General features: G+C 41.7%; 2 protein-coding genes across 7 annotated transcripts in view; one reads left to right on the forward strand and one right to left on the reverse strand.

The window, feature by feature from the left end:
• LOC309371488 (ferric-chelate reductase 1-like) overlaps positions 1-13,206 on the forward strand; it is a 39,786-nt gene extending 26,580 nt beyond the window's left edge. For all 5 annotated transcript variants that reach the window (XM_081914204.1, XM_081914201.1, XM_081914205.1 and 2 more), the window contains 11 exons: positions 217-399; positions 1,049-1,150; positions 3,823-3,970; positions 4,720-4,836; positions 5,619-5,734; positions 6,017-6,103; positions 7,530-7,627; positions 7,917-7,975; positions 8,979-9,122; positions 10,404-10,465; positions 11,558-13,206. In XM_081914204.1, coding sequence (XP_081770330.1) covers positions 217-399; positions 1,049-1,150; positions 3,823-3,970; positions 4,720-4,836; positions 5,619-5,734; positions 6,017-6,103; positions 7,530-7,627; positions 7,917-7,975; positions 8,979-9,122; positions 10,404-10,465; positions 11,558-11,650 — 1,209 coding nt within the window. In that variant the 3' untranslated portion in view covers positions 11,651-13,206. The remainder of the gene's footprint in view (positions 1-216; positions 400-1,048; positions 1,151-3,822; positions 3,971-4,719; positions 4,837-5,618; positions 5,735-6,016; positions 6,104-7,529; positions 7,628-7,916; positions 7,976-8,978; positions 9,123-10,403; positions 10,466-11,557) is intronic.
• A 1,059-nt stretch (positions 13,207-14,265) lies between these two features.
• The window catches only part of PALMD (palmdelphin), a 57,336-nt gene continuing 56,860 nt past the window's right edge, over positions 14,266-14,741 (reverse strand). For both annotated transcript variants that reach the window (XM_081914238.1, XM_081914239.1), the window contains one exon: positions 14,266-14,564. In XM_081914238.1, the coding sequence (XP_081770364.1) occupies positions 14,521-14,564 (44 nt within the window). In that variant the 3' untranslated portion in view covers positions 14,266-14,520. The remainder of the gene's footprint in view (positions 14,565-14,741) is intronic.

A 14,741-nucleotide genomic window follows, 5' to 3' on the forward strand; every position in this document is an offset into this window, starting at 1 on the left:
ACCCAAAATTACAGAGTTTGAACGATGTCGATTTGAGGCTTGCAGCTTAATAATGGCCAGAGAAACTAACTGTAATTGCTGGGTAGAAATCTGAGGTTGTGGGAAACAGTTTCCCGTTTAAATCCTGCAACGGTGCGAGTGCATTTTCCAGAACGTCAGCCATTTCTCAAGTAGTGATCTATTAGGTAATGTAATTTGGCTTCTTGTCTCCCTTAGTTCAGTGCATCGGACTGTGGCAGCAACAAATTCTGTGTGAGAAACCCTTCCGACTGCGATCCTGGAGCCCGCGACTGCTTCTTTCTGTCTTTCAAACGAGACCATGTCGATTTGATTGTGGTGGAAATGAGTGGTCCTAGTGATGGCTATATTGCATTTGCCCTGTCTCATGACCAGTGGATGGTTCGTAAACATTATTTCCCATTCGGATCCTACTGCCAATCTGGGGAATTTGCATAGACTTCTGGAAATAAGAATGAACCATAAAAAGCCAGAATATACTTGAGCGAGGGAGCTGCAATTAGCTAGAAGTTCCCTTCCATGAGTATCCAGGGCATATATACATTTCCATGACTGTTTGCACCAGTGTTGAATAAGTATGAGATGTACAGAGCACATTTCATTGATAACATACTTTATCAAATCTATTTTGCTTTGTATAGCACCCAGGGATTTGGTTGAATGAAGGGCGTTTTACAAGAGTGGCAAATAAAGTCTTCCGACGTGCTATTCTTTGTGTTGGTGGTAGTACGGATCCTGAGAGCTCATTTTTGTATGTGCTCCCAAACTCCTAGGACCTAGGGGCTTGCATCATGCCACTACCAGAGTTTGCAGCCCCTTACTACTTGTGCAAGTTAAAGCTGAAATGACTCTAGTCCTGGGGTTGTTATAATAGGAACTTCAGTGAATGTGTCCTTAAATGGTGAGCCAGTGCTGGATAGACTTTCATGAGTCTCCATTTGTCTTGGCTGTGTAGCCAGGGCCTGTGCAGACATGGGGCGCTGCCTGCCCTGGGAATGCCATTTAACAATCTCTTTGACATTATTTGCAGGGTGGTGGTGACGATGCCTATCTCTGCATTAGTGACAGTCACCACGTTGACATCAAGACAGCTGCTTTAACTGGACGTGCTTATCCAGAGTTTGATTCAGAGGTATTTGTGTCTTTATAGATATAATTTTTATTAAATTTTCTGTTTTGCAATTTAAAATACTCATTTTACATCCTTAAGATATCAGTGACTTCCCTTCTTCTCTTTCCATGGTTCATTTTACATATCATAAATCCCTGCATATTTTACAAAAGCTATATCACTCAGTTTTCCATTACTGCATCCATCAAAACCTGTTTACACTGTAGTTTACACGTATGTTCTTCTTGTCCTCTTGTTCTATATGTTAAGTCTGTGAGTTGTGCATATTCTGTCAGTTTAAGTTGCCATTCTTCTTTAGTTGGGACCTAGCTCGTTTTCCATTTTTGGGCTAACAAAACACAGGCCACAGAAGTAGCATACAGAAATAACTTTTTTTTTTAACACCTGGGAATTTCAGTCTGAATTATCCCCAACGGAAAGGACTCTGTTTTTTTGTGGAAAGTACTCTTAAACATTTCCCCCCCAATTCATTATGGATAATTTCCCAGTACTTTTACCCTTTTATAAGTCCACCACATATGAAAGAACGTCCCCTCCACCTCTTTGCATCTCCAGCAATTATCTGAGTCAGACTTATACGTCTTAGCAAGCCTACTCAGAGTTAAATACCACCTGTGAATCATTTTCAGGTAGTTCTCCTTCAAAGAATAGCATGCTGTAAACTTCAAGTCACTTTCCAGAGTTTTTCCCCAGAGGTTAAAAATCTACCATATTTTTTGCTCTATAAGATGCACCAGACCATAAGACGCACCTAGTATTTGGAGGAGAAAAACAAGAAAAATTATTCTGAATCCTAGAAGGCAGAACAGCAAGAGGGATCTGGCTTCTGGGATAGCCGCACGAAGCCTCTTGAGGGCAGGGGGAGCCTTTGTCCCGGTGCCCTCAGGACAGCTTATGGGATAGCCGTGCACAGCCTCTTCCGGGCAGTGGGAGGAAGGCTCCTCCAAGAGCCGTGCTCCCTTTAAAGAGCGCATGGAGCGTGTGCTCTTGGGGGCTTTTCCCTGAGGAGGGAGAAGTGCGTCTTATAGAGCAAAAAATACGGTATATTGTGTCCTATATCAATTTCCCACTTTGCCACTGAGGCTTCAACAAGCTTGTCTTTTCTTTCCCAAAGAGAGGTATTTGTTCCATGGACCCTTTATTATTTTTTTAATGCAGATTATAGGATTGAATCCTTCATGTTCCTTTGATAGACACGTACACTCCTACACATGTTGGCTTATTTGGCTTCCCCCAAAGAATCCTGGGAACTGGTACGTTACTCACAATTCACAGCACCCTTAACCAACTATAGTGTCCAGGATTCTTTGATAACGTTTTAAGGTTGCACCTATACCAGCGTAACTAGCAGAACAACACAGCAAAGCTTTCGGATCTTTGCCCTTTTCTGCTGTCAGTGCATTTCAGAGTTGATGTTGAAGAAAACTCTTTGCCCACATAGTTCAAAGCAAAGTATTTTATTGCCGCAAGTCAACAAGACAATTATTCACGTGACATACGTGCAGTTAGGAGATTCTGGTGCATTGTAACCTATACACTGCCAAAAGTATAGTAACCTTGTCTTAGGAAGTTGAGGTAAGAATGGCAAAGAGACTCAAACCGGACAGAGATCCATGCAAGGCTGCTGGTTGCTTCTGGCTATATATATCAGCCAACATACACACATGCACAAACTCACTTCTCCCTCTGGTGAGAAAGGGGAGGGATGAGTAATGCCAGAATCCTGCAGCCTCAAGCTGTTTCAGAAGGCATCCTAACCCTGAACAGAAATCAGACCCAGGGGAAGGGCAACTTGAGAGACAGACCTAAGCACAGTTGATGCAATTAACACCAATATTTAAATTACACTAAGCTTCTTTGGGTCAAGTCATGTGCTTTAAATATATGTTCTGTACACAGCCTTAGGCACCTTTGTGGGTGGTGTGGTAGTCATTTGAAACTGGCACATGCATCCAGCTTTTATTTGCCTCTGATCTCCATTGCTTGCAAAGAGTTCCTCTCTCTTTTTGGAATAATTTTTTTCTAGATTTTATAAAGAGAGATACAAAGATGATTATCAAATATCTTTCCTGTCCAAACTGAAACCTTAACCTAAGTAAAATAAAAACACTGATGCAGAGGAGAAGAAAGAAAGAAAGAAAGAAAAGTTAAGAAACTAAGGAACTTCCGATTCTTCATCTGAATAAACATTTTTCAACTCATCCACTCCAATATAAGAGTTTCTTGCCCACAGAGCATGGGTATGGTGGACTCTGAGCTTTCAAAATTGCCTCTTTTCCTCATGGGTCTTGGTAGGGTGATGCTGAGAAATCACTGTGTAGGTACACCAAATTTAGCATTAGAAATACATTGGTTGTCTCAAACGCACTGCGGTTGCTTCCTAAAAGCCAGCCAGTTTGGATCAGGAACATGGGCCATAGCCAAGGAGGAGGCAGGGAGGGGCAACTGCTCCCCCAATCAATAAAAATACATAGCAAACTGATGTTCTGCCCCCCGTGACAAAAATCCTGGCCACGCCCATGATCAGGAATGTTTGTTCTGATAAACCCGGTTGCCTATAAGCTTTTGATGGCAGCACTAGGCATGTTAAAAAACAAAACAAAACTATATTTGTGGTCATTCAGCTTGGGAGGCAGAAATGTTAAATTGGCATTAATTTATTTTCCCCACAGCCTGCTCTGGATGAAATGTCATGGAGGCTGGCTGACGGACTAATTCAGTGTTCTTTCAGAAGAAGAATTCACTTTCCTGCTCTTCAAGGGAGGTTTAATCTTGATGCAAACTACTATATATTTATGGCAGATGGGGAAGTCAGTGAAGGTAAGTTTGGAACTGAAAGAAAAGTGACAAAAATCCTTAAGGTTCCATTACTGGTTATAGACTGTGGTTAGGCAATGGAGCCCTCCTGGAGTCACTTGGATTCAAATCCGTGTGTGTGTGTGTAATTTTTATTAAGTTTTCTATTTTACAATTTAAAATATTCATTAAACCTTAAAATATCAATGACATCCCTTCTTCTCTTTCCATGGTTCAATCTGCATATCATAAATCCCTGCATATTCTACATAAACTAAACCATTCAGTATTCCATTAATACATCCAGCAAGACTTGTTTACACTGCTGAAATTATCTTAATGCTGCCAATGTTTTCAAGTGTACACAGTTTTCCCCACGAGCTCACTCATTTTCCATTTTGCAGCTAACAAAACATGGGTCACAGTAGTGGCATACATAAATAGCCTTTTTTGACACCTGGGAATTTCCATCTGAATTATCCTCCCCCCCCCAAAGGATTCTGGTTTTTTTTTTTTTTTTGGTAAAGTACTTTCAAACATTTTTTTCTCAATTCATTATAAATTATTTCCCAGTACTCTTTTACCCTTTTACAGGTCCACCAACTTGGATTCAAATCTTTACTTTGCTGCAAAGCTCACTGGGTGATCTTGAGCCAGTCACTAACCTCTTATCCAAACCTACCTTGCAGTCCCTGTTCCTTGCCGGGTGCAGATAATTCTCCCCACCCTTCCTTTGCCATTAACATGTTATCTGTTCTTCATCTCTTGCGCAGGAGGCATGATCCATAAGCACTACAGGCAGCCTCTGATCACAGATGGAAAGTTTAACGTTACGGGACCGGCAAAGGATATTGGAGGATCCCGCTCCCCACTTCTCATCAAGATCCATGGCAAGCTAATGCTCTGTTTCATGTGCAAGGATGGGCTAGGTCTCCTGTGGTCCAATGACTTGTAGCTGGGGTGGCGGGGTCTTCTTGCAGCATCTGTAACAGGTGAACTTTCAAAGTCTTGAAGTTCTGTATGGGATGCTAGGGGGGACGACAGAATGCACTGGATGGGACCTCTTATAGACAACATCCTGTGTTTTCTACATGAAAGCTTCTCAGAGGGAGAAGGTGTGCAAACTTTCATACCATCTGAAATATACTTGGAGTCGAGAGTGGATTTCATTCTCTTTATTCAGCTCATAGTGGTGAGGAAGAATGGAAGTTCCCCCAGAATGTCTGCTTTATATACATTATTTACACAATGGGTCCCATGTGATTGGCTAATTCCGGGATTCTCCTGTAGGCCAATCAGGTTGCGGATTCACTTCCACCTGGAGCTGGATTGGGTGGCTTCTGTGGACCAATCAGACTGTTGCATTCTGGGTCCTATTGTTGTACGTCCAATCAGACTGCTGCATTCTGAATCTTATTGTTCTAGGGCCAATCAGACCACTGCATTTTGGATCCTATTCAACTCAGTACATAATACTATCTTTATAGGAAGCAGTGCAAGAACAGCTTCTGATATTTCAGGCTGGGGATGAAAGAGACCATAATGGCTTGGAAAGCGCTCTTTGAATGTCTGAAGCCATAAAAGTGACCTTTGATTTTATTTTATTTTTAAATCGTGGCTACTTCACAACTTATAGCTCTTTGCAAGAACCTTTTGTGTCTTCCTTTTTCAGGTGCATTAATGTTCGTTGCATGGATGACCACCGTTAGCATTGGTGTGATCGTTGCCCGATTCTTCAAGCCTGTCTGGCCTAATTCATTGCTGTTTGGAGAAGAGATCTGGTTTCAGGTGGGAGGAAAAGCCAGAAGATGGCCGTTGTCTCTATTTAAGTGATGTGCTAGGAATCATAATAGTTGGAAGGCATCTCTAAGGTCCTGCAATCCAACCTTCTGCAAGATTTCCCTCAAATCCTTTTGTGTATTCCTTAAGAGCATAGGTTCCATTTTTATTCTAAACAGATTGATTTTCTGCCACCATGTTCCTTGTTACTAGAATTTTGCATAAGAATGAGTTTCTGGATTCTATTGAACTAAGCTATTTTCTTTAAAATACCTAACTTTTTATCGATAGGTCCATCGTGCCCTAATGGTGCTGACAGTGCTGCTTACAGGTGCATCTTTCATTCTTCCATTCTTATACCGGGGAGGCTGGAGCGATGTAAGTGACATTACATAAGCTCGATGCTTTCATTCAACAATGTAACTCCCCATGTGTGGCTATGTTAAAAATTTTGTGTTCTGACACTGTTCTTTCCCGTTACCTATAAAAGAGTCACAAAGTTCAGAACCGAGAGCTAAGTTTGTTCTTGATTTGTTATGTAAGACACCTGATGTGGATGACCAAGTGAAAAATCCTGTATTTGCAGTCTGGTCTTGGCAAACTTGTGCTGGGGTGGAAGGTGTGTGTGTGTGTGTGTGTGTGTGTGTGTGTGTGGTAAGGACGTAAATTGCTGTGCCAGTCTTCATCCACCCCTCCTCAAAACCTGGTCCAAAGAAGGTTAGGAATGCACCCTAATACAATAGCATAATTGTCTTCAGAATTTGCTCCACAATGAGAGAATTACTGTATTTTTCGCCCTATAGGACGCACCAGCCCATAGGACTCACCAAGTTTTTTTGGGGGGGGGATAAAGAAAAAAAATTTAATTCCCCCCAGCCGCGGGAACTCCCGCAGGGCTCCCTAGGCTGCGGATATCTGCCCGAAGCGCGGGGCACACTGACCCCTCTCGCTCTCCAAGTTTCAGCAAAAGCCTGCATTCGCCCCATAGGACGCACACACATTTCCCCTTCATTTTTTGAGGGGAAAAAGTACGTCCTATAGGGCGAAAAATACGGTATTATGCCATCTCCTAGTAGCTTTGGGGCCTTTTCTTTGTTCTGGAGTCTTTGTGCATGTGTGTGCTTCAATTTGATACTTGGTAAATAATGGTAATTCTTTTAAAAAATTCTTTTAAAAAATAAAATAAAAGTGTTCTCTCCAAGTCTGGCTTTCTAAGTATGGAAAACGGTCCCTTAAGTGCAGTAGTACCTTGGTTCTCAAACTTAATCTGTTCTGGAATTCCGCTCCAAAACCAAAGGGTTCCAAAACCAAGGTGCGCTTTCCCATAGAAAGTAATGCAAAATGGATTAATCTGTTTTACTATCCAATGAGGCCATTGATCCATAAAATGAAAGTAATAAACAATGTACTGCAGTAACACGATCACTAGCAGAACTGGGTTCCACACAGTCACAAAAACAAAAAGAAAGAGCCGCAAAAACAAAAATGCAAAATAAATAGCAAAAACAGATAGACCTCAGCATAACACTCAAAATGGAAGTGTGGCACTCAAATCGGAAGCGTAACATTCTGAAATGTTATGGCTTCTGAAAAAAGTTCTCAAACCGGAACACTTACTTCTGGGTTTGCAGTATTTGGGTTCCAAGCTGTTTGAGTACCAAGGCATTTGAGAACCAATGTACCACTGTATTCAAGAACTTGCATAGCATATCCATGCAATGACTATATCCTGCTGTGAAGTGTGGTCTTTGTCAAAAAAGCATTGTTGGAGGGTTGTTCATAACCAAACCTATCTTTTATACAGCAAGCAGGCTTCCATCCATATCTTGGCTGCACGGTGATGGCACTGGCAATCTTTCAGCCCATTATGGCAGGCTTCAGACCTCCACCTCAAGCACCAAGGTATTCTTGCATGCTCAAGTTACATAAATATATTCCAATGAGAGTGCGAGGGAATTACCAGCCGGGTTAAGAGTTTTAAAGGGCAATGATCCTGTGGTTAATGGGTATGGAAACCCCAGACCTGCGCCCTCTTCCAGAAATTTGTAACCTCCAAGTTTGCAAACTACAGTTACAGCAACCCTAATGAGTGTGTGGTGATGTAATCATCCTCTTTCTCTTTTCACACCCCGGGCACTGATGGTGTTTGGAATCACGCACTGACTTTCTTTTCCTTTTTCTTTGGGAACAGAAGAGAAATCTTCAACTGGTTACACTGGAGCACGGGCACAACTGCTAGAATATTAGCAGGTGAGTGAATAATTCATTCTAGCCTTATCTAAAATGTTGACTTTGTAAGATGGCTAGGAAGAATGGGTATTAATTATGCTTTTCTTAAGTTAATTTGTGTGGCTTCTACAAGTGGCAGTCCAATACTTGCAGATCTTGCATTTTGTGGTAACTTCACTCTGGCATCTTGGTACCTCGGGTTAAGTACTTAATTCATTCCGGAGGTCCGTTCTTAACCTGAAACTGTTCTTAACCTGAAGCACCACTTTAGCTAATGGGGCCTCCCGCTTCTGCCATGCTGTCGCCGTGCGATTTCTGTTCTCATCCTGAAGCAAAGTTCTTATTTCTGGGTTAGCGGAGTCTGTAACCTGAAGCATATGTAACCTGAGGTACCAGTGTACTTGAAATTGCTTTGGTTTCACATGCAATATCAAATAAATGCACGTTGTTCTGTGACCACAATCTGACCATCACTGGGAGTGCATAGACTACAACTGCTAAACATTGTGTCTGAAGGCTTAAAGCTCCTCTAGATAGCCTGGTTGTTGGGTATTCATCCCGACTTGCTTAGCCAAAGTTTACCTATGTCTGGTCTTTATGGGACACTTGTTCTGATTTGCTTACATCTTCCCATTAGTCATTTGTTCATCCGACATTTGTCAATGCATTTCCCTGTCATTTCCAAACTGCAAAGAGTCAATTAAAAAAAAAAAGATGCGTTGTTATGGGTCCACAATGCTTTAAATGCACAAATATAAAATTCAGTGGTCACTTGAATGACTCCTACAAAATGTTCTGGAGGAAACCTTAGTGTCTGTGCATTGGAAACCACAGAGGATATGGAATCTCTTGCTTTATACAAGTGAGCAGGTAGCCTGTAATTATGTGGGACTTTGGGTTGTATTTTTATCATGTATTTTGTTGCTAACCACACTGCAGCAATAAGTTGCAGTACTGCCGGTTGAAATTACTTGATCTAATTTTGCTTACTCTCTGTTTTTGTAAACCTGGCCCTGTCCTTTAGTGGTGGTAATATTCCTCGGAATGGACTTGCCAACTCTCAACCTTCCAGATCCATGGGATACATATACGATGATGGGATTTGTAGCTTGGCATGTTGGCACCGATGTTCTCCTGGAGATACATGGCTACTGCCTCATTCACAAAGGTACTATGACCAATCTCTGCTTTAGCTTGCATTGAACACAATGCAGTTGCAACAAGAGGCAGATGTCCTGGCTCATGAAAGAGATTGCTTTTCATTGTCTAAAGACCTGTTTGCATTATCCTTATCTGCTGTTCTCCCCTCCCCCTGCAGTTTTCACAATTGCTGTGAAAGCCCCAGGTACATATTTGAGTGGAGAAATGTAACATGATATACCTGATAAAATAATTTTTATTCAGGAGCAATAATGTGGCAGAAGTGGCTGGAGGGATGCATATTGAAACTAGCCCATCACATACCTCCTTTGCTTATCACTTTGAAGAGAGGTGGGTTTGAAGGGCAAAGAACTTCTGATTGATTTAATTTAGGGAACAGGGTCTGAGGCTGAGATGGTAAATGCTTCTGACACCAGGGGAGCCCATGGATAAACAGGCATTTGAGCTCTGTTCTCCTGGGACCAAATGGAAATATCTGTCCACACTTCTCTCCCCTGCCCTCTTGTGTCTTCCATTGGATGGCCTTCCCCAGCTTGTGGCCTTCCAGCTATTGTTGGACTCCCAACTTCTGTCATTCTCAGCCAGCATGGCCAATGGAGTGTCAGTGTGGTGTAGTGGTTAAGAGCAGTGGACTCGTAATCTGGTGAACCGGGTTCGATTCCCCGCTCCTCCACATGCAGCTGCTGGGTGACCTTGGGCTAGTCACACTTCTTTGAAGTCTCTCAACCCCACTCACCTCACAGAGTGTTTGTTGTGGGGGAGGAAGGGAAAGGAGATTGTTAGCTGCTTTGAGACTCCTTAGGGTAGTGATAAAGCGGGATATCAAATCCAAACTCTTCTTCTTCTTCTTCTTCTTCAAAGCTTCCACATACCTGCTGTAGAGTGTCTTGTACTAGAATAAGTAAAGTGTGTTCCAGAATGGAACTATGTGAAGGACAGTATTTCCACTTCTCCATCAGAAGGTGCTCATTTCAAACAGTGTCTTCATCTCAAATGAACGAGCGGCACCCCCTTTATTTTGAACTGGTGGATGAAGCTCAACAGGCACAATCTAAAACAGGGCTGCTTAAAGATCTATTGTGTCCACTGAATTGTGTCTGGTGTCTTTTGAGATAATCTGGTAAATGACCAGAAACATAAAGGGTAGAGTGTAGCTCTGATCTAGATCTGTAGGCACGGTTTTAATTTCAGAATTTGCATTTTGGGGGAATTATATATTTTTATCTTTTACACTGCTTTGATGGCTTCAGGCTAAATAAAAATCAACCGTGAAACTTTTATTTTGCAGTTCAAGTGTTGGAAGAAGACAGGATACAGATTCTGCAGTCCATTACAACGGCAGAGGCACAGGTAAGCACAGAACCCATGCGAGAGGATAAATATATGCATATATATATATATATATTTTCTGAGCATGGAGCTGCCTCCTAAGAACTATACTACTTTCAGGGTGTAAGGCTAGCTCATTTGAATGCTCCCATGTGCTTTTAAGGGAAAAGCAAGCTAATGCAAAAGGTGACTAGCCTTGTGTACAAGCTTCCTTCTTCCATTCCCATCTCATTGATATATCATGTGCAGGGGGGTTCTCTTTCAATGGGGAAGCATTTGGAATGTTGTCCCCCCCCCATTTGTATCCTGTAGTGGTACATTCCAGAGCAGCTTTTCCTAACCTGTGGCCCTTCACATGTTGCCAGACCATAATTCCCATTATTCCTGAGTTAGATCCAGTTCACATTTAAAGCCGAATCTGTCCAATTCACACTTTCTGAAGCTGTGTGCGAACCAAAACGCAGTTATCCTTCAAAATTCACACTTATCCAAAGTTTGTGATGTAGTTGCCTAACCAAACAATGTTTTACAGAAATATATAGACTGGGCGAAGGTGTGTGTAAAAATGAATATGTTAGTGAAATAACAAAGAAAAATAAATGATATTAAGGGAAATTGCTTGCAAAAATGTGTAAGTTAGTCAAACCTTCATATAAAAATGCGTTTATTAGGAGAACGTCCTACTAAGATTTTGATAAATTTTCATGAGGGTTTTTAAAAAAATATAAAAAATCAAATTGGTGCCAAATGGGGACAATTTTAGAGTGGAAAAATGAGAAACTGAGACAACTGGAAATGTTGTCTACCCCTACACCTGACCATTGGCTTTGCTGGCTAGGGTTGATGGAAGTTGGCATCTGATGGGCCAGAGTTTTCACCATAGCTGTCAACTTTTTCCTTTTCTTGTGAGGAATCCTATTTGGAATAAGGGAATTTCCCTTAAAAAAAGGAAAACGTTGACAGCTATGGTTTTCACATACTTGCCGTATATCCTCTCCACTCCTTATTTTTGCCAGGGAAGGCTAGACTGGTAGACACATGTCTTTTTTCTGAACTGACTCAGCATTTTCACAAATGGTTGCATTCCCAGTGTTTCCCTTTTTCTATTTACAGGGGCATACATTTAAAAAGACAGTACTGTTCATCTACATTAGTGGCAATGTGGCATTTCTCATCACCTTCCTGACAGCAATTGTAAAAGTATGACAAAGAAGAAGTCTTTAATACTCTGAAGAGCTTGCAATAGAACTGTTGGAGACGTGTCTTGCTGAAGTTCATAGCAGAAGGACGATCTGTAACGTAAACACTGCCAATTCAGGATTTAAGAAACCTCATATAAACCTGGTGCTCGTTATACAGCCGTTGCAGGGCAGAATTAGACCTTTCTTGGCAAATATGTTGTCCCAACCTGGTCAGAACTGCCTTGGTCTCCAGCATGACTAAACGCCTCCCTTCAACATTTGTCTATCTGGATCCTGTAGATTCATCGGTCACTTCAAGGCTCAAGGGAGAGCTTCCATTTGAGAAGTTGGCCTTTCTTGTTCCAGGGTTGCCATTGATTTCAACTGCCTGCCATTGCACTTGATCAGCTGTCTGTCCCTCCATCTAATAGGTCAATATGTTCATGTTATTCCTAGCTAGTCTCCACCCGCAACCACCACCATTATGACATAGGAGCTCCATATGCTCATGGTCTATAGGCTAGCTAGAGAATGGTTAAAGGTCTACACATCCCTCTCCCCAGCCTGCCTCTAACCTGAGCATGGATGCAGATAGTCATTGTCTCAGTGTGATGAAGAATAATGGTCTACCACTAAAGGCTTTTGTGGCTGGATTTCAGACTGCAAGGCATTAGTTTTTAAGGATGCCTCATCCATAGGGATTTCAGCAGTTATATTTGGAAACAATTTTGTGAGTCGAGAGGGAATGAGAATGGAAGCCAGTTAGGGGCCAGATATCGTTTGGAACAACTTATTTCAGGCATTGGAGATCCCAAGGATTGTGTTTGGCACAAACGTCTTGGATTTGTAGCTCTGTTGGAAGACTATATGGTGTTAAGGGTGGTGGTGGGGAACAGCTCTGGTGGAGATCTAACTGCCCTTTCTCCTTTGAAGCAACCAGTGTTCTTGTAGATTACATCTCTCTCCTCACTCTGAGTTTCTTTAACAGGTAACTAGTAGCTGTACCAGAAAGCTCTCTAGAACTAGTGCCAACATTTGTTTAAAGAATGATTGGCACATATATATATATAAATATGTGTGTGTATGAAAAAAACTGTCAACCTGCGGTCTCTGGGTGAAATCCAATTATCCATTGGATGTCACTGCAAACAGCAGAGGCAGGTGGGTGATTTTTTGACAATGCATCCCTTTCCTACTCTAGATGGTGTGGGTCCCTCAAGAATAGCATGGAAGATGCTGCCAGTGGGAGGGGGAGGTGCAGAATGAGCAAAAATAATCTGTCCTCATCCATTTGCAAAGGCTGCTGCTAGATGAAAAACTCTTCCCACAGGCAAAAGGATGCAATTGGATCCCACCCATTGTGGTTCATGTTGTCTTCCACACTGGATTGAAATAACTGGATTTCTTACTCCCTGTCCCCTTGACCCTTTCCTTGCTTACCCTACCTGCTACACCCTGCACAAATCAAGTGTGAGACCATCTGCACTGATTTTATAGTTGTGCATTACATTCCAGTGCTTCATTTTTTTTATCCTATTATGAGAGTGTGAATTGCATAAATTAAAAGAGTTGCTTTGTGTACTCTGTGTACAGTACTTCTTTCTTGATACTTATATGAAGAAGCCATCTCAGTTTGTCCAGAAGCAAGTGCCATCCACACGTGGACTTGTATTTTCAGGTGTCCCTGAATCACTGTCTGAAAGTTAATGAAATGGGCAATTAAAGAGAACCCCTGGCCTCTCGCCATAACTATATGTATTACTTATGCATTGAAGCAGGCTAATCTGCTTGCCAAATCTCTCTCTCGTTGTCTTTGACCTGTTTGTAGGGAAGATGCAGTCTTGCTGCACTTGGCATTTTCATATAAAACTCTTGGATGCACAGCCGAGCCACTGGGACTGTCACTTCTACTGCTGAGACACTGTGGGGTGCTCTTGCTCAGAGTTTAATCATGGTTAAGTTTAAACGGTTGCCAACTCAAAGAAATGAAACAGCCCACAAGCACAAATCTCAATGTTTATCAGAATAGAAATCTGTGCTTTGAAAGCACAATGCCCAAACAAAATTTCAACTATTTTAAATATTTTTTTGTACACATACTTCAGCCTGTTGTCTCCAGAAATTCTCCAAATCAGCAAGTCTTGCCCATTCTGTTCTCTGTCCTGTTTGTGGCCCAGGCTGAGTTCTTGTGCAGCAGATATCTATGTCCTGAAGCAGAGAACTTTCCTTCTAGCAAATCCTTATGGTGGAGCATGAATTGTTGTGATTTTTATTTTTCTTAATTTTTTGAGAACTTTGGCCATGTCTGAAAATGTGTTTAGCAGAGGCACTGGAGGAAAAATGATCACAGTGGGGCAGGGAAGCACGCATGGAGATAAGCTCTAGGGAAGATGGTGGGTTTGGCTAGTAGTAAACATCCTAGTTTACATCATAGTCCCACTTCAGATCCCGTGATTTATGGAAATGTACAAATCATGAGCTGTGACACTCCATCCACAATTGGTAAAATTAGGAAGATATATTCTTGCTTGTGTGGTTGGGCTTAGAGAATGATCTGAATATGAAACAGCCAACCCTCACTCAATAAATGGGACTCTTATGGGTGCTGCCTTGTTAAAGATACTGGCTCTTAGCTTCCAATTACATAGTCATAGTATTTATTAGAAATGTCCCATTTGTTATCAGAAATTTTTGAAGGCACTTGAAGTTAAATTCATATGGATTGGGTTGGATAGCCGGAAGCACAACTCGCGGTCCATTCACTTTCCTGCAGGGTGCCATTCTTTGTATGCTTCTTTCGAATAGGCGAAAGCCGTCAAAGTCCGAAATGGAGAAAGCTCTTCTTCTGCTTCACATCACACCAGCAGATACTTAGTATTTATACCACTGCAGCTCCTAAATGACTTTTTTGCCCAGTTTTGCCATTCTCATTCTCAGAGCTGCAACATAAATAAATAAAAAAGTCACAAATTCCATGCGTTATCCCACTACTATATCTAACTTTTAAAGAGAATTGCACTTACCTCAAATGGTTAGGTCCAAGAGAGCATTGTTTTAGTAGAATTAAAAATCAGAAGTTATTAAGGTGCAGAGAGACAACAGCATAGGCGGCAGGT

The sequence above is a fragment of the Podarcis melisellensis genome (assembly GCF_964234715.1).
Source record: "Podarcis melisellensis genome assembly, chromosome: 6".
NCBI classification, from domain to species: domain Eukaryota; kingdom Metazoa; phylum Chordata; class Lepidosauria; order Squamata; family Lacertidae; genus Podarcis; species Podarcis melisellensis.